At 29.5% G+C, this 20982-nt stretch overlaps 1 protein-coding gene across 1 annotated transcript; it reads right to left on the bottom strand.

Moving 5' to 3' along the window:
* Window positions 1-2846: 2846 nt before the first annotated feature.
* Window positions 2847-4899, bottom strand: LOC133812726 (GATA transcription factor 5-like). Its single transcript, XM_062246530.1, has 3 exons — window positions 4744-4899; window positions 4276-4569; window positions 2847-4144 (listed from the first exon to the last, which is right to left on the bottom strand). Exons 2-3 carry the CDS (start codon window positions 4555-4557, stop codon window positions 3458-3460), a joined length of 969 nt encoding a protein of 322 aa, XP_062102514.1. The 5' UTR covers window positions 4558-4569; window positions 4744-4899; the 3' UTR covers window positions 2847-3457.
* Window positions 4900-20982: the final 16083 nt, after the last annotated feature.

The raw sequence follows: 20982 nt of genomic DNA, 5'->3' as shown, positions 1-20982 counted from the left end.
CCCCAATCCTAAGCCTCTCCGCCGCCCACCCGAGCCCCTCCACACCCACGACACCCCCCATCCGAGCCCTTCCACACCCATGGCACCCCACACCCGAGCCACACCCCCACAGTATGTGTATTAAATTTTTCATTTTATTGTTTAGTTTTTTTAATGTGTTAATAAACTTATATACTCCATCTTGAGGGGGTGTATTAGCATTAGTCTTAGTTAGTTAGATTAGTTACTAACTTTGTTAAGCTGTTGTTAACAGCTCTCCTATATTAATCAAGGTTTTATATAAAGCCTACTATAGCTTTTGTAACATTCAATTTTTCAGATCAATACACGCTTCTTCGTTCTTCCCTCATACAAACTAACACTGTCTTCTCATTAAACCAAACTTGATCTATAGAACAACTAATTAAATAGAAAATAAACAATAATATTGATGTAATGGGAGTCTTGATCTCCTATAACTAGTACTTGCTATTATAGCTAGATAGCCCAGTACAGAGTAGCTAAGCCAACTTAGAACTGACATCCATAAACATCCAAAATACAACCACCAAATATCCACATTGCTTTCACAGTGCACACCACTATAGCTAAACACACATTACACCAACATTGCTCACCAATATATCAAATCAGTGTTTAGGGTTCCTAAACAAGAACAAGATAAGACTACTGGAACACTACACTTGTTGTAATAATTTCAAAATAGCTAGGATGGATGATACGATGATTAGCCTAATTAATAAGACTGCTAATTAAGAAGTTGGAGCCTATATATACATATATATGAGGCCTTCTCATCCTCATCACAAGTCACAACATTCTATATAAATTTATATATGGACATATAAACGAGTCAAAAAAGGTTGGTCGAAGGTGGACACAATCACTACTCACTACTATCACTATATACTGATCACTACCACCTTGTAAGATAGTGGAGATAGAGATAATAAATAAAAATAAGCCTTTTCTTTTCTTTTTTTTTTCTGCCTTTTTGTATTAATTTTCATTGTTCTCACACACCACACCACTCTTAATAATTTTGAGTGAAAAGCCGGCCATAAAAATTGACTATTTTCATTCTTCACAAAGATAACTTCTTGTTACACCACATATCTCTTTCAAAACCCATCATTGTTTTTTTTTCTTCCTTTATTGTTGCTGGCCTGCCCAATAAAATATACTAAAAGAAAGTTCAATTACTCAAAACGGTTTTTCATCCTCTTCTTTTATATTTGGATCAAAGAAAGGACTTGAAATAGTTACCTTATGCAAAATGGTTATAAAGTAAAAAGAAAAAACTAAGCCCTCATATAATATGATAATCTCTCTAAAACCCTAATAATTGTTTTTTTTTTTTTAAATTTATCACTACACATATATGTGATGGACGTTGGAGAGTGGTTGGAACTGGTGGAAGATGTCCATCACGTAATTGCCACTCAACAATTATGGTATTGGGTGGGGCAAACATGAAAATTTGCCCACATATTTGCCAATTCTTATGTATATGGACATATTTAGTTTGGTTTGGTTTTGGTACATCTGCATACACCAAGGCCCCTCATATACATATATATGTTTGTATATATATATATTATATCAAATTTTTATGGGAAAGGCACGTGCCTAGCGGCCCTACGCAAAGAGTCACATGATTGAGTGAAAAATATAATTAGTTTATATTAGTGTATTCTCAAAACCAAGATTAATCATTGTCTGTCAAAGTTTGCTAATAACACTAGCTTATTACTACTATACAATAAAGTAAAAATTAACTCGAATTGTAATATATATAATTTTGCTTGCTTTTGACTTTAAGTTTTAGGGCAATGATAGGTAGTAGTAAATATACTTGAATACCGATCAAGGAACATAATAATAATAATTATTATTTACAAAAGAGAGGTGTATTTATTAACAAAATAAAGTCATTTCATTTTTTTTAATTATTATTATTATATATATATTTTTTGAATAAATGTGTCAAATAGATAAGTACATAGATATTTGCAACTTGTGTATATTATTTTTGACTCAATGAGCCAATATGCAAAGTCTACGATGAATTATTATTAGACAAATGGCTACACACGGCATGCGCATTGTTTTTAGCATATCGATATCACTTACATCGCATCATAATTTAATCTTCATGATATGTCACGAATTTTCAGTTTATTTTTAAAAAATAATAATCATGAATTGAACTCGAACATGTATGAGATATTTGATGAAATAACTCATTTCTGAAATCGATTAACCATATTGATAATGACGAAAGATATTGATATAGTACGTAGGGTTTTATATATAGTTTGATAAACTCCTTTTTTTTTATATATATATATATATATATGAAGAATTTCTTGGACAATACTAGCTGCCTCGTGAGCCGAAATAGAGTGAGATTTCTGTACTAGTAGAGTTAGGGTTAGAATGGATTATTAAACAAAGAGGTAAAATTTTGAATATGCTTAAAATAGCGCATGCATATACTGAGAATTCACTTATGAGTAAGTACCAAATAAATGCTACAGAAGCAGGTGAGTGCTGATAGATCAGATCAGAACAGACTGACATTAGTTAAGTTATAGTAAAAGATTCCACCTACTGGCTTTAACCCAGAAAAACCAAGCTAAATTAACTATTTTACCACTGCTTACTGTGAAAAAAAAGATATATAATAAAGTTAAAAATGTTTTTCAAAACAACAAACTAATAAGCCATATATTACTTTAAGATTCTTTTATCTTATTATCCCTTGTATTGTCATGTAACTCTCATCACAACCTTTTTTTTTGTATCTTTTTCTTTTGTGTTGTCTAATATTAAGAACTGAGTAGTATCCAAACACAAGAAATAACCCAAAGTACGAAACAGCATCAAAATCTACAAGGGCATCGATAACAGAGACACGAAAGGAAAGGACACAACACCCACCAATTACAATCTCCTATTCGACTAAAACTCCCACATCGGAATTTGAACGTAAAATACACTATAAAAACCCTCCGAAAAATCACCGTTAGCCGTTAGATTCAATCGACGGTGGAGATTCTCCGGAGCGAGTGAGCAAGCGAGCACTGTGCTCACGACATAATGTTTTTGCCTTAAAAAAACAGTTACCAAAAATTAAGGTGTGACCTAAGACGGTTTCAAACCCCACTAAATTATATACATGTTAAAAGAAAAAACAAATTAGATAAATAAAAAAAAAACTGAAAAGAAAATTAAAAATAAAAAATAAAAATACAAGAAGAGTCTTCCTAATTAATCAGTTACACGCCTAAGAACCTAACCTAACCTCACCCACCGTGGTAAAAGAATGTACACTAACTCGGACCTATTCGAACCGGGTTCAATGCCGTATCACTCTGTTTTTCTCTCTGAACCTATTTTTTTTTCTTTTCTAAATACTAGATTTTTTTTTCTAATATTAAATAATTTTTTTTCTTCAAAAACTCGGTACAACCGGGGGAGCAAAACCGGACTCGGCTACAGGCACGTCCTCCTTCTTCCGCCGCATCTCGAGCACTTTCCGGTGGTGATTAGAGTGCAACTCGCTTGAGAAAGTTGGGCTGCAAGCGGGTCTGTATTCGGGTAATAGTCGACCCGACTTGAACCTGACCCCGCAAGCGTTGCAGAGCGTCTTTGCCCCCAGTGGACCGGTTCTCCACTGAGGGGTCTTCTGAACGCCGCAATGGCTGCACCGGCGAGACGGCTGGCCCGTCAGTGAACCGGTGGCGTCAGTCTGAGTGGATTTTTTCTTGGCTTTTTTCGCCGGAGGCTTTTCAACTGAACCGGCCGGGTCTTGGCTCAGTGTCTGGTATAAGAGCCAGGGGCTCGAAAGGGAAGAAGACGAGGACGAAGAGGTTGAACTTGAGGAGGATTCTGTGAGAGAAGGGGAACCCAGTGACCAAACCCTCCCGCCGGTTCGGGCTCTCTTGCTTCTGGCCTTGGCTGGTACCGGAGTACTGAAACAAGGCTGCTCGGGTAGAGTGAGCTTTTTCGGTTCGGATACTTCTTCGGTCTGGTTTTTGGGCTTCTCAGCCGAAACTCCGGCAAGGTACGGTGTAGAGAATTCCGAGAACGAATCCTCGACAAAATGGGATAGCCATTCGAGGTTTGCTAACTCATCCACCTGTTAAAAATCGTACCTTTAGTCAAAAATTAAACATAAAAGACCACAACCGGAGTGACAGAAAAGAACCATCTTTTAATAATTTCTTCAAAATTTTCAGTTCATTTCATGTTTTGGTTAGGGAAAAGTACCGGAACGCTGAGTTCAGTGGTGGCGGGCACGGGGCCAAACTCGTGTTTGGGTGAAAAACTCGTACTTGTGGGGTTAGAGTTATCTAGTTCTGCCTCAGTTTGGTTTTGGTTTAGAGAAGGAGAAACTGAGGCAAAGCCCTTGTCTTCCTCTTCTTCTGGTTCTTCTTCTTCGACAAAACCATCTTCATTAGAGAAGTTAAGAAGGTCGTCCACAAAAAAATCGTCGGTGGTCACACCATTCTCTTCAAAACTGGTCTTGAACGCCGCTTCAACGCATTCCATTTTCGTTTCAACCTAAAACCCAACCAAAATGACAAGAACCGAAGAAAGAAGAAAAAAACAGTTCAAAACACAACAACAAAAACTAGACACACATACACATATACAAATATATATATATACAAAGAAGAACCCTTTAAAATAATTTTGAAAGAAAGAATGAAACTTTAATAAAGAAAACATATAAACCTGAGTGGAGAGAGAGAGAGAGAGAGAAAATAAGAGCGGAAGAGAAGAAAGAGCTGTGGTGATGGCTTTAGAGGAAGAAGAGATTGAACGAAGTAAAGGGGTGGAAATGGAAGAAAAAAGGGTGGTGAGTTCGGTAAAGCATTGAATGAGGGCTCAAAGCGTCCGTGGCCTTATACTAAAAGTACCCGTTTCTTTCTCGTTTTTATCTCTCTTTCTTTATTTATTTTTACCTTTTTCTCTCTATATAAATAAATATATATATATTCATTTATACACATACTATGTATATATGTATTTAACCTTAAATATACGTTTGTGAAATGATTTAATTTATTTTTCTATAACGCTAATGTGAAAATAAATGTGTTAGAAATTACAAGGACTGCCCTTGTTTTAGAATAAACATAACTTGGATTTTGCTGTGTCTAAATTTGGTACAAATACAAAGGCCAGCTCTGACTCGGGCCATATCCATAGACTGTCACCAAAATTTTATTATAATTTTAGGAATAATATTCTTTCTATTTTAACTCTTTTTGAATTTTTCAAGCAGTGAAAAAAGGAAGAAAAAAATTTGTTTTGGTATAATATTTGCTATTATAATCCAAGTTCGTGAAGACCTAGGAAACTGTCACCTTTTTGTTTCTTTTATACCCTTTTACTTTTCGAGTTTGGAAAATATTGGCCCATATCTTTTGACTAATTTACTCAATTGACCCACCGCATTGATCGCCGCTCGTTTTGGCTTAAACTCACCTTATAATTTCCCGCTTCACCAACTTAACTTAAATTACAGAATTAATTTGAGCATTTTTAACATTAAATATCATGTCATATATTGGACCACCTTAACAGACAAAAAAAAAATCATTTATTCACGAAAATACATTTCATGGGATTTTGACAAATTATATATTTTAATGATTAAACATAATTTGTGACATCAAATTTTGACAGATGATCTTTATTTGTTTATAGCCATGTATCACTCTCTTCTATGTTCCATCCATCTATCATAGTATTTTTGAAATTGTATGATTAAGGTGATATTTTAATTCTGTTTTCAATTTTAAAAATAAAGGAATTTTTTGTAAGGAATATTGAAGATTAAGAGAATGAATAAATGGTTGCTTCCAACTTTGGGGAATGAATATTCTATATGGCTGCTCAAATATGTGGAAGCAAAAATTGCCTAATTTGACAAAGAATTTTCTCCATCGTTTATAATTTGATTTGAAATATTTATTATGTGGTGCAACAAAAGTATGTCAATGTAGGTGAATAATATTTCTTGTGTTGTTTTCATATTTAGGTTCAATTTGAATTGTTTATCTATATAATATTTGTTTATGATATAAAAATGGGTCTCTGGGCAAAATTGTATATTTTTTGAAGTTATTTTGTATTATAGTCTAGTTTTGATAATTTTTTGTAAAATGGTATCTGATACTATACACAGTTAGTCGAAAATTTCAGACAGCTGATCGAAATTTTAAACAAGTGTCATTTTGCAAAAAATTATAAAAAATAAGTCTAAGTACAAAATAACTTCGAAAAAGAAGTTAGTCTCACTATTTACTCTATAAAAAAATAAAAATAAAAGTTGGTGACTTTTAAACTATTATACGATACTATTTTAGATTCACTATATCAATCAAAAACTATATTTTATAGATAATGCACTTAAAAAATAAAAACAAGGAAAAAAAAAGTTTTGAATCAAGGGTTGTTTCTTTAGTAGTGGCTACATACACACAAGTATATTGTAATTTTTCTCATGAGGATGGGATTTGTACTGCCCCGGTTTCCCTATTATGGTCAATGGCTGGATTAGTAGGGCGGGAGGGTCATAATTGTTTAATTATGTCATTTAATGTGTTTATGCACGTTTATGAGAATTATATTATAATATAATGTTAATTGTATGCATGTCGGTGATATATGTTGAGACCACATTATGATGGGGGTTCGTTCGAGCTATTCGACATGAGACTATCGTAGAATATTGATTAGCGGTTTAGTCACAACGGGATTAAGTGCGAGGCTCGGGTTGAGTCTCGGGGTGATGTTGATGATTAGAGCGTTACCGGGAGATAAAGGGTAACGGGATGTGAATTATTGGTGTTTGAGATTATTGAGAATAGCGGGAATTGGAGAGCGTTGATTATGATTAACGAGATAAGAGGGAAGTACCAAAAATGCCCTTGGGAGCCTTTAGAAAGTCTTAATTGACCTAGGGGTAAGATGGACATTTCACCCCTAGGATAGAAATAACCTTAGACAGCTGAAGAAAGTGGTAGAAAAACAGAGTATGCAAAGAGTTCTCCCGTACCTTCTTCTCCTCACTGTTCTTTGTGGTTTTTGAACCAATTTTGAGGATTCAAGCTTAGGAAGCAAGCTTTGGGAGTCTAGGAGTGTGTTCCACCATTGAAGACCATCATAAGCCGAGCTTTGGGTAAGTTTCTAACCATGTTTTTCTCTGGTTTGCCCTGTTCTGGTTTTATTTTGCAGCTGAGATTACTAGGGTGAATTCATGGTTTTTGTTGGGAGTTTTGGCTAGGGTTCCCATGCTTGTGATGTTTGGGGTGTGTTAGGATGGTTTTTGAGTTTATTTGGCATCAAGAATAGGCTTTGGAAGCTTGGGAATCGAGTTAGAATCGAAGGAGTTGAAGAAGGTCGATTCAGGGGTGTTTGGGCCTGGAGGTAGCGCTACAACACCCACCCTAGGGCGCTATAGCGCTCCTCAGGAGGCTTTCTGGCGCTTGGGAGGTTCTGAGTAGAGCGCTGTGGCTCTAGGGGTTGAGCGCTGTAGCGCTACCCTGTTCCTTCCAAACCCCGTTTTGAGTGTTTTTAAGGGTTTTTGACTTGGGGTTTCAATCCTTAAGGCCCGGGATCGAATCTACTCACCGTGTGGGCATGTTTCGAGGTCCCGAGGGTGGTGCGTAGGTTAAGATCCTATTATTGTGGATTCTCATTAATGGAGGTTATAATTGGTTGTGATTAGGTAACCGCTAAGGAACTAAAAGATCGATCGTTCTCAGGGGTCGTCTTTATCATGCTTCTCGCTCGAACTTGAGGTAAGAACATAGTGTATGGATACAGTTGCACCCTGTACAGGTATATGACATGCATGGTTTGATATTGAGGCATGTTGGTTGATATATGTGAACGTGGATTGCATGTTAAATGCTAAAGAATGCTGATTACCTGTTAAAGACATTGACTAGTCAGGGACCGACTTTAAAGTCGATGATCACGCATTGAATGGCTCTATGGCATTAATGCGGGACCGACCCTAAGGTCAAGGAACTTATAAGCGCTTGCCTGGTCTACGACCAGATGTCTATAGCCAGGGTATACGACCCCGGTGACCGTTGGTCACGTGGCTAAGGGACGTTGTCCATAGCTTCGACTCTAGAGTCGTGAGGAAGGTTATGTTGGTTACTAATCACCATGCACCTGTCCTGATCAAACTTATGAAAGAATCATTTATCAGTTAAGCCCTGGTGGCCCTATCGTCACATGGCTAGAGGGAGCGATGCTCATTATTGTGACTTTTGGCTATTGTCACCTATTTACTGGACTGATAGTCCTGAATGGTTATTATGATCGCTGTTGATATTATATCATGTTTTATTGTGTTTTCTTGCTGGGCCTTGGCTCATGGGTGCTATGTGGTGCAGGTAAAGGAAAGGAAAAGCTTAACCAGCCCTGAGTGGAGAGCTTGGGCGATGTTGTGTACATACAGGGCCGCTTGACCGCCACGATCAAGGAGTTCTCAAAGGGACTAGGGGTTTACCCTATTTTTGCCGCTTAGGCCGGCGGAGTTTGTAAATTTGGAACTGTAGCGACTCTTTTGTATTACGAACTATTTGTGAACATTTTGAAAGCTCATGAGCAATTTATTTACTTAATGAATTGTACCATTTCTTTTTTGCTGGTTTTTCACCTTAACCTGATATTAACACTTAGATCACGTTTTTAACCAAATGACTCGGGTAGCGGGTTAAATTTTCGGTTCACCGTAACTGTTTTGGAGTAACCAGGGCGTTACAGGATTCATCCTCAACAAGGGTAAGAATTTCCATCTTCGTATTGGAATAGGAGCAAGAATAAAATTCTTCACCATGCAAGGGTTGATTATTATTTTTAATTATATATATTTTTAATAATTAATAAAGTTTTTTACATAGTAGATTAGATGAATAGTATAATTTTTTTTATAAGTAAGCAAAAATAAAAACGGAAATGAGAAACGAAACAGGATCGTACGAAATAAAAACAATACATTTCTCGCACATTTCCCATTTTCTTCAACTATAGTAATTAATGAAAAAAAATATCTTAAAATTGATTAGAATAATCACCATTAGCACTCAAATTTTGGCACATATATGTTTCAAAATGAGTAATAATTGCTTATCATCTTTACAAGTGGCTACTTTAATTCTCATTCATTATTCATTGTAATAAAAAAAGAAAAGCAAAGCAATACATACATACACATGGTCCGAGACATTAAAGCCAATTCTTTTTGGTAGTTCTACCAAATACACACAAATGCTTTACGCATGTATGGGGATACGATAACCCTAATTAGATTAGATATTTGAATTGGTACTTACTTAAAGGGACCAAACGGCACCTAATAAAATTGATGGCAGTAAATAAAGATAAAGAGATAAATTATGCGTATATATATATATATATATAGTATAACTAACCTATATTACTAACATATACTGTTATTTAGTGCTAAGTAAATTCTCGATTGCACTTTTTTTTACATTTTTCTTCGTTCATGCATGATATGTAGATATTATTTAATTTTTTTATTTTAATTCACATGTCATTAATTGATTTAAAAAAATATAAAAAATAGTGTAATATAAAATATATTTAATATTTCTCTTTTATATATATATGGTAGACAGTTCTATCTTAGAGAAAAATATACAAATAAAGTGTCATTATTATAAAGTTGCTTGTTTCTTATCTAAAGTGATATTTTGCATTTCATAAGTTAAAAAAAGCTAAGCAAATAATGTCCTTATGTCGTGAAAAACATTCAAGAATTATATATATATTTATAAAATAAAATAAACAGTAAGAAAAAATATATAATATTATATTAAATCTGTAATGTTAAGCTTTGTTTCAATTGCATATTTTTCTAAAGTAAGTTTAGTTTGACCATATAATTTTTCATTTGTAATTTTTTTAAAATGTCCACTTCATATTTAGTGAAAATAGAGTTATTTTATTTATTTAGTTATTATTATTATATGAATCCAAATATTATGGATATCTTTGCGTAAAAATTAATTTATCCCTAGTGATCTCAATAAAATCCATCACGATTGTAATTGAATTTCCTTGATTCGCGTATTTATATATTGATATAGAAATCTTATTTAAATTAATATATATATATATATATAGAATAGAAACCTTACGCATTATTGGTTGGTACATTTCAACTCAACTCACTCTACAATTTTTTTTATATTTTTTAACTTTATATGTTCGAATGGTAAAAGTTAATTTTAATATGTATATAGTGAAAACCTACTAGTAAATAATGGTACTGTATTCCTATATATATGTGAATATATTTTATTTAATTTGTTGCCAAAATGGCACCATCATCACGTACAAAAATAAAATTGTACTTAAATAAGAAAAAACACAACCAAAGTTATATTTTTGCTATAAATATAAATTCCCACCACATTGGTTTGAAATGGTAATATTGGTTATTTTATTTCATTTTTGAAAGGGAATTGGTTATTTTATTAAATGTTTATATTTTTTTGGATCTTGTGTTTTGTTCCTTTATTTGTTTGGACCCTGTGTTTTGACAAATTATTTTTTGGACCTTATATTATGTAAAATAGTTCAAATAGAACCATAAATCCGATTTTGATAAAAAAAAATTACAACTAAAATTATAAATAATTTATCAAACTAACAATTTAAAAAATATATATATATAAAATCATTAAAATCTAAAAATAATTTTTTTAAAACAAAAAATTCAAACAATTGATTAGAAAAAAATATAACTCTTTTATTAAAAATAGGTTTTTCTCATCTCATTTGCATTGCTTTAAATGAGACCATAAAAACAGAGCTTTTAAAGCAACATGGGTAACCCGTTTTATTGCTGTACCGGGCAAAACCCGAAAATAGCATTATGTGTGCCCCTGTGAAATTACTATAATACCCTTGGTAATGATAAAGCTCTATGGAGACAGGACATGCCTTGGAAGCAAAGAGTGGCAAAAAGTGGTACAAACAAATGACATCGACCAGCTTTTGTCGCAAAGTGACCAAACTGAAATGATTCCCCCCCACTCTAAACGGGGACAAAATCTTAATTATCCATCAACACGAGGGCAATTTGGTAATTTAAGCAGCTCTTTAGTAGTCTCTCTACTTGGTTTCAAGCTTAAGTGATCTTAGTTATGGACCCCACCTTTGGGAGCACAAATTAAAGTGGAGAGAGTTTGGCCATTAAAATCCATCACCAAATATCACGTGCTCTATTTAGAATCCTGATCACGTGAGATGCTAACTCGTAATATTTTTTAATTTCTGGGGGTATTTTCGTCATTTCAACAAAAAATGTACATAAAGGTACAAAAACAGGAACAAAGGAAACAAAAATGGTATAAACACTATATATGGTCAAATACGTATATCAGATTCTAACAGTTGACGTTTTATTCTCTCTTATTTTACTTAGTAAAAAAAAAAAATCTTAAATATTAAATATTAAAAAATAGAGGTGCCGGCTCTAAAGTCATTTTCAGCCCTCCAACTGTTTTCCTACGTGGTTTGTTTTGATTGGTTGGGCCACTGAAAGGTGACGCTGGCCCACAAATCTATGATTTTTGAATTTTTATTTTTATTTTTATTTTGTTTTGTTATAATTATCTTATTTTGAAATTATTTGGGTTTTGAAATTTCGAAATTTGAAATGGTAGTTAAAAGACTTTAGACGTTTCAACATCCTATAGGTAACGGGCCAATGGTAATGGTGACAGTTCCATTTATAAGTTGCGTTTCTTATGAGTTTTTTATATTCTTCAACATATATTCTATAGTTTTTAAATCTCTAAATTTGAAAATTTTATCTTTGGTTCTTGTAACGTTTACACTTATCCTTGAAAATTTGTAGAAGGACTTTTACAATTATAGTACACTGAAAATTTCAAAAAATTATATATTATTTAGAGTGTTGAAATCAAAAATCAAACAATCTATTACATACGTGTGAAACACCTTATTTAAAGGAACATAGTGCAAAATGATCTTTAATATTGTGTTAAAGTAAGTTAATGTTCATATTTTTAATTTTATAGTAAAATAGATTAATCATCTATTTAATATCACCTATTACCAAATACACCATTTAACAAATTACTATTTTATTATAAATATTTTAATATTATGGTATATGTATATTAATTTTTTTTAATTAGTTTTTATTTTAAAGTTATTTTGATTTTTTTTTCATTTTTTATGGATCGTTGAATGATATACCATACTACAAAATATATATACTGAGTTAAAAAATAATATACCATCAAAACTTACAAAATTATTACTCAAAAATATATATACTATGTTAACAAAATTATATACTACCATTAAAATGTATATACAATGATACAAAATTATATACTACCACTATGTATAATAAAATAGAAATTAAATATCACAAAAAAAAAATTATATACCATACCACAAAAAGCATATACACTAATTGGAAAATAATATACCAACAACCTATAAAAAAACTTAAAAAATCAATATAACTTTAAAATAAAAACTAATTACACAAAATTAATATACATATACCACTATATTAAAGTCATACAGTTCTAAATAAATAAATAAATTATAAAAATGACAATTTAGGTAATCAACAATGTAAAATGGTCATTTATTTACATTTTTAAAAATAAAGACATTAGCTTATTGATAGTTTTATTTTAAGTCATTTCCTATAATTTCTCTTATTTAAACTTTATTTTTGATACCTTAAATAATTTAAAATTTCTTAAAAATTTCCTATAACAACAAAATACATTCTCGTATACGGAGACAACATCACCACCAGGACATCATATAAAATTTTGATAAAAAAGAATTTGGTCAAATTTTTTTGGTAAAATTAAAAGCATAAAATGTATCAATTTTTAAATTTAATTAATATGTGTATATTAAATATTTTAACTATTAATTTAATAGGCAAACTCAATATTTTAGTTTAGGATTGGTGTAATGGATTTTAACTATCAATTTAATAGGCAAACTCAATATTTTACTTTAGGATTGGTGTAATGGATTTATTATATAGGAGATAGTTGAAGGAACAATATGAAACTATGTATTTGTTATGTTTATATGTTATTATATATTATTGTAAGCTATATACTAACAATAAAAAAAAACATTGGATTTGATAGTTGAGCTGTTGCATATCCTTTCTCAAGGGGCATGAGTTTGATTCTTGGCGGTAGGTATTAATGCAAGTTATCTTTTTTAAACGGCGAGTGGGGCATGTGCCCACATGCCCCTACCTACATTTGTCACTGGCCGTATAAAAAAAATAAGTTATAATTTATGCACGTGCCGAAAACAAAAATAGCCTCACTAGTAGATCTAGGAACGTGAATGGGGCAAAAAATTAGCGAGGGAGTACTCCTTCTCTCCCCATCCCTATTCTTGTTTACCATTTAATCTCTATCTCCACATATTTTTTGTCGAAGGTGGGGTAAGGAATTCCCGTTGGGGCGGGGAATCCCTATAAAAGCTCATTTACTTTTATATATATAAAGGTAAATTACATAAATATTAATATATTGCATTATGTTAATAGTCAAAGTACTAATATATATTGTCTAAAAAAACTATAATATTTAATAAGTTGGGTGATGTGCCAAAAAAAAACATGTATAACAAATAAAAACATATTATAAAATAAATAAGAAAAATTAAACGGGGGTGGCTGAGGTGGGGAGTGTTATCTTCATGCATGCTTTGTTTAACATTTAGAGATTAAAAATTATCACATTTCCACGAGAAAAATCGACATCCTAGGTGGATGGATCCATTTTAAAGGGTTGGACCAGAGAATTTACCAATACTAATATGAATTATATATATTTGTTGAGTGATGCTAGACTCACTTTTTAATTAGTGTTGCGGGATAAGGACGAGCAGTAATACGAATCAAACAACTGCTCTTTTGGTATTGAATATTTCACATAAAAGTTCTAACATGCAAGCAGCTTTATCAATTCACAACCAATTAAAATAGGCAAAGTAATTTCATATGAAAATTCAAGCGTGATCTAAAGTATTTTTATACTTTTTTACAAAAAATTAATGCATAAACAATAATATGGAAATTTTTTTAACCACATAATTTATTTAGAGTAGGAACATATAGTTTTAATAAGTAGTTAACATATTGCCACATGAGTGTGTACATTTTATATATAAAACTTGTGTGCCAATCATTATTTATATTTTTTTAGCAAATAATTTAATTAACAATTTTAGAATAAAGTCTTATTTAAAAATGTGAAATAATATATATTAATATTTTATACTTTATTTAAATAAAATATATTTTTCAATTTTTATAAATGTTAGGTGAAAGGAGGATATAAATAATTTTGACAAAAATTTACTCATTGGAAAAAAAAATAGTGTTTTAGACTAATCATTAATAATATGGATATTTAAGCAAAACATGTGTTAAAAGTTGCTTACTTATTATATGTATACATGAGAATTTTCTTATAGGGACTTCATTTTAAGTCCTATCAGTGGGGCTCTTAGTGTTCCCAATCCGTGAACAGTTTTCAGCGCGATTTTTTTTATGACCGTGTATATTGTAGCTATTTAGAACATGTTGCAAATTTTTAGAAAATTCTGAATAATTTATAGTACCGAAAGCTAAGTTCAAACATGTTGTTACACGCGTGACTATTTTTTTTTTATGTGCGTAGAAAACAATATGTTTGAATTTAGTTTTTAGTACTATAAACTATTCAGAATTTTCTGAAAATTTGTAGGATGCTCTAAATAGCTACAATATACATGGTCATAAAAAAAAATCATGCCGAAAACTGTTCACGGGTCGAGAACACTGAGAGTCCTACCGATAAAACTTAAAGTAAAACCTTGCAGAAAAATTCCCCTGTATACCCGTCTCAAAAACTTCTTCAATCACTTCTCTTGTTTGCCTTTACAAGTTGCATGCGATCATTTTCGAATATTCAATTGAAGGCCAAAAAAAAATCCTTATAATAAATTATGCTCTCCTATGTTGGGGTCTATGGCAGTGACATATTAGTAATAGTCCAACTCCAGTGACAAAAAAAAAAAAAAAAATCACTTCAAAATGTATGTATTTTAGTTTTAATTTAATAATTATCTATTAATATATTAGAAAAAAAAAAGTAATCACAAATATATTTTATAACAATTAAGTCCCTACAAAAATAAATAAATTTACAAAAAATAATTGTTATATGGTTAGTATGTCTTATACCTTCTTTTTAGATTTTACTAAACGCAAATTATATCATTATCTTTAAAACTCTATTACTATTAGGACAAATTCTTTTCTGAAAAGGTTATTGACAAATTTAAAACTCTATTATTTTACGTTGATATGTGTACTTTTTTTTAGGCAAAATATCTGATATTATAAATTCTATGTGTACTTTATTACTTGTAATATTACTAATTTATAAAATTTTATTATAGAATTCATACGTTTCAAGTTTTAAAATATCATACAAAAAACCAAGAATAAATCAATATTGTCTTCTCCTTCATCATTTGCCTAACCTGTCCTTTATCTCAGATAAGAATAAAAGTATTGTTTTTTTTTTAATTTAAAAAATTAAAAACTTATCCAAGATTTGTATTATTCAAAAACTAATAATATATTTTCAGAAAACACCATGTATTCTAATGTTTTTCAAATACATTGAGCACTTATATATTAGGTATATTGTGAAATAAGCTTTCTTCAAAATGATAAAGCAGTAGTCTTATAAGACGATTTAATTGCATTTTATATTTTTAAATATTTTACATGTAATTAGTGTGCTTCTTTTATATTTGTCGAATACTATTCATGATTGTAAAAAAAAAAAAATTAATTAATTAATTTTTCTTTCTGTCCTCATTTTTTCTTGTTTTTTATATTCGAAATAAATCAAAAATTTTTACAAAATATATAAAATATTTAAATAAAATGAAAAAAATAAATATATTGTAAAAATCAGAATGTAAAATTGAAAAAATATATATATAAAATTCTTATTTCGAGTGATCGTTACCCAATTTCTTATTTTCGAACCCTATTTTGCTCGTATAATTTATTTTTCCAAAAAAGATATTTTATTTTCATCCATAGACAGACAGAGATATAAGGTTTATTAAGACAAATAAGTTAAATAAATAAAAAAAATGTGCGTAAAATATATAATAATTAAATATTGTCGGTTGAGTATTAATTTTAATACATTTATGTAATAGTAATTAATATGCTGTCGATATTAGTAGTATTAGTAAAGATGAGAAAGGTTAAAGAGTATCCTAGATGACAAGTCTAAGTCTATATCAATCCCATAATTCAATTCAATTAAATTTATATTAAAATATGTCACTAAATTACATTAATAACGATATGTCATATAACTCACAGTAAAGATATTTCCCTAAAAAAATTATTAGTAAAGCATTTGCTTTTTTTTTTTTAGAGCTTTTTAAGTAGAGGGTCAATTTTGCCCAAACTGATAAGAGTGTTTTGTTTTTGACATATGGAAAACTATAACCAAATTTCTTAATATGATATTAATTACTAATTTTTGAAAATTTTTGAATAATTTACCGTACCAAAATTAAGGTCCAAACTATTTGTTTTACACGTGTATAAAAAATAACAGACACGTGTACAATTAACTATTTTGAATCATATTTTTAACATTATAAAATATTTTAAATTTTCTTAAAATCAATAGAATGCAATTGCTATAAGTACAATGTATACCCTCATAAAAAAAAATAGATTATATTTAATTCATGTGCCGAAAATTAAAACACACTATTGGTAGGGACTCAAATAACGCCCCCACTTAAAAAAAAAAACTCCATAAATTTTTATTTAGAATTTTTCTGGTTTTTATATTATAAATTATGTGCATAAATAATAATAGTAATGATAATAACGTACATACATACATGCAAACTCACGTACGCGTGTATTGGACAGAAACGAACACGTGTATACGTACGTATGTATAATGTATGTATGTATGAAGCAAAAGAGAAAATTTTAATATGGTACGAAAAATCAGAGTTAGGTGGGAGAGAGGGTTAGATTATGTATATATAAATATATATAAATTAATAATATAATTACACAAACAGATATCGTACGGAACCTTCAGAAATTTCCAGTAGTGAAAGGTTTCCCATGGAGCTATCTTTGGCTGACAAAAACAAAATTTATTTATACATTACTTGTTATAAAGGGTTTATAGTTTTTTTGAATTCTGAATTTTGTCAAATTATTTATTTGTATCTTGTATTTTAACATATGATTTTTTAGATCATGTATTTTAAAAAATGGTTAAAATATAACCCTAAACTCAATTTTGGTCAAAATTTTCTGAGCTAAAATTACTAATAATTCACTATACTATCAATTTAAAACAAAAACAAAATCATTTTGACTAACAATTGTGTTATTATATTCAATTTTTTCTTCATCAAAATTGGGTTTAGGAGTCTATTTGAACCATTTTACAAAACACATGATCCAAATAGGTAATGAGGCAAAACACAGAGTCCAAAAAAACATAAACCCTATCATAAAACCCTTCACGTTTATTTGTTAAAATTCTATAAATATTTAAAGGTAGTTCTATGGTGCAGTCCAAAAAAGACACACTGGTACACTCTTTCTTTACTTTTTAGCTCGAAAAATATTTTCGGTTTTAATTTTTTATGATTGTGTATATTGTAGTTATTTAGAGCTCCCTACAAATTTTTTAAGAAATTCTGAATAATTTACAATGTCAAAACCAATGTTCAAATAAAATACTTTTCACGCGCATAAAAAAAACAGTTACACGTGCAACAAACTATTTACACTATATTTTTCAACATGGTAAATTATTCGTAATTTTTTAAAAATTTGTAAGATGATTTAAATAAATATAATATACACAATCATAAACAAACTTTGCACCGAAAATACTTTTCTCAAGTCAAAAACTGAAAAGAGAATTAACCGATGTACCGCTTCTTGAGTTGCTACTGAGATTTTCTCAATATTTAATAACAAGCATCCCTTTGCTTTATGTTTTTGGTCCTTCTCTCGTCTTTTCAACATCAACTCTCGCACGTACAACCAAAACACATGGCAAGTTTCACCCAAAATAATTATAATTAAAATTAAATTAATTTCATTAATTGCTTGTAATGTTTTAATTCTTGAAACTAAAATCACACAAATTTAAAAGAATAATTTTAGCAAAATACAGAGAGGTAGAATTTAAATGGAATTTATATTTATAACTATATAAAAAACAATAATTTTTTATTTTATTTTTTGGGTGGGTGTTGGCCTTGGGAGTGACTTTGAGAAAATGTACTATTTCGTTTTTAAAAATCTCAACCAACTAGTATGGAGTTGGATGATTGTGGTATAGTCGATTTCAAAGAAACTCATAACTAACTATATAATAGCATAAAGAATTAATACTGCCACGTACCTACTTCTTTTATTTATTTTTTCATTGAAGGACCAACAATAAATAAATATACATATATAGACATATATTAGTATAGTAGTTAAACATACCTATATAGACATATATTAATATAGTGGTAGAAAATATCTCTTTTATATAGTAAATGTGTAAAGAACGAAAATTCTTAGTTTTAGCAATTTTTTTTTTTGTTGGTTCAAATTTGGCTATACAACTAGAAATGTGTCCGTTCTTCTTATTTTTATAATATTTTGCAAAATAACATTCTATTCCAGATATTATCCACATTCTTAAGCATACTTTGTAGAGAATTATATAGACATGTTTAGATTTCAGAGAGTTGTTATTTTACAATGAAAAAAATTATTAAAAGAACATCATCTTTTAGTGTTATAATGATCTATTTTCACCTAATATTCTTTATTATAAACATGTTATTTTAAAAGAAAGATTGCATGGTGACTACAATATTTTGGTTTAATTTTTCTTTTAATATGTTTATGTCATTATTCTATATATAATATTATTTATTTATTTAAAATTTATATGACAATCATAAAAGCTTAATAAAAATAAATAATATATTTTTAAAATAAAACTAAGTAAATGTGCATTATTCGTTGCTTGCACCCAGTATATCTAAAATGCATGTTAGTAGACATTGGACTAAGAATAAGACCTACCATTTTAATTGTTATGTTGAATAAGTTATGAAATGCTGATAAAAAATATTCAACCATTTGTTCATCATACTGATATTATACATTTATATATATATTTTCTTAGGTAGGGCATAACTTTTTCCCTCACCGTATGAGGGCTTTCTATATTCAGTATGTACTTGGAAAAATTATAACTCAATTTTTGTATGACAGTGTACACGATAGTTATAGTAGACATTCTACCAATTTTCAAGAAATTCTGATGAATTAACAGTGCCGAAGTTAGAATTCAAATAGCTTGCTTTCTACGCGTATAACAAAACAAGCACAATTGCATTTGATTGTTTGAACTCTGATTTCGGTACCGTAAATTATTCATAATTTTTTGAAAATTTGTGGGATGCTTGTTATAACTATAATGTACGCCATCTTGCAAAAAAAAAAAAAGATTATAATTTATATAAGTGCTGAAAATAGAAAATGCTTATACGGTAAGGGCAAAAGTGATGTCACTACCTAAGAAACTCCGATTTATATATATCTATTCTATATAATAAGTGTGTAGATAACAGAAATTCTTAGTTTTAACGGTTTTTTATTTTTTTAATGTTAACTTTAACGGAATATTCTTATATTTAACATAATATTCTTATATCTAACGGTAGTTTGTAAATACTTTAACTTAAATAAAATAAAATAAATAATTAAAAAAATAAAAATAAGATATTTTTGAGATATTTTATAATGATAATTTTTTAAAAATAATAAATAATTAAACAAATCAAAATATGATATTTTTTTAGATATTTTACAATGATAATTATTTAAAAATAATACATAATTAAATAAATTAAAATAAATATTTTTGAGATATTTTACAATGATAATTATTTAAAAATAATAAAATTATTTTATAACTTAAATAAAATTTAATTAAAATTAAACTCACTTATTAGAATAATATCATATTAAATTTATAATATAATCTATTGTCAATTAGTAACAAATTAATTTTAAAAAAAAACTAGCAAGAAATTTAAATTTAAAATACATGTATAATATTTAATATTACATTAAACATATAATATATAATTGTTACTCCAAAATTCAAAAACTAGAACAAACATAAACTTAAACAAAAATAAATAAATTATATAATTAAAATATGATTTTTATTTGAAATTTATATAACATTAATATAAATTTAATAAAAATAATTAATAATTTCTATAAATAAAACTAAACAAACGTGCATATTACCCTTTACTTGTATCTAGTTTATGTATATATATAGAGAGAGAATGCCACACATTTTAGGGCAAATAATAGTCCAAAAAGAGTTTCCATAAATTAATAATTTTGGAGAAATTGGACAAATAGTGGAGCGGGGAGTATAGTCTTCCAATATTAACGTATTGTGGCATTGAGAGCTGTGTGGACTGAGGAGTCCCCATGTTTCCATGATTGAATAGAGATGCTTCTTATTCATTACTTGTGGTCCCACCCAATCAAGCATGGCATGGCTACCTTGTCCAAATTCTCTGTTTGCTTTGATAAAGACTACCATACATATTGTTTTTCCTTTTTGCTCCATATATTAGCACATATATATTATATATTAAGTGTTTTTTTCCTACACCAAACATCATACCTTAATTATCAGGGTTTTGACAAAATATTTGTACTATAAGCTTATTTTGATAATGTTTTATCAGAAATTTTTGACACCTGTTTAGATTCCAGAGAGTGGTTATTTTACAACAACA

This window comes from Humulus lupulus, chromosome 1 (assembly GCF_963169125.1).
Source record: "Humulus lupulus chromosome 1, drHumLupu1.1, whole genome shotgun sequence".
Classification (NCBI taxonomy): domain Eukaryota; kingdom Viridiplantae; phylum Streptophyta; class Magnoliopsida; order Rosales; family Cannabaceae; genus Humulus; species Humulus lupulus.
Note: the sequence above shows the minus strand (reverse complement) of the source record. Positions and strands in the feature narration are given on the sequence as shown.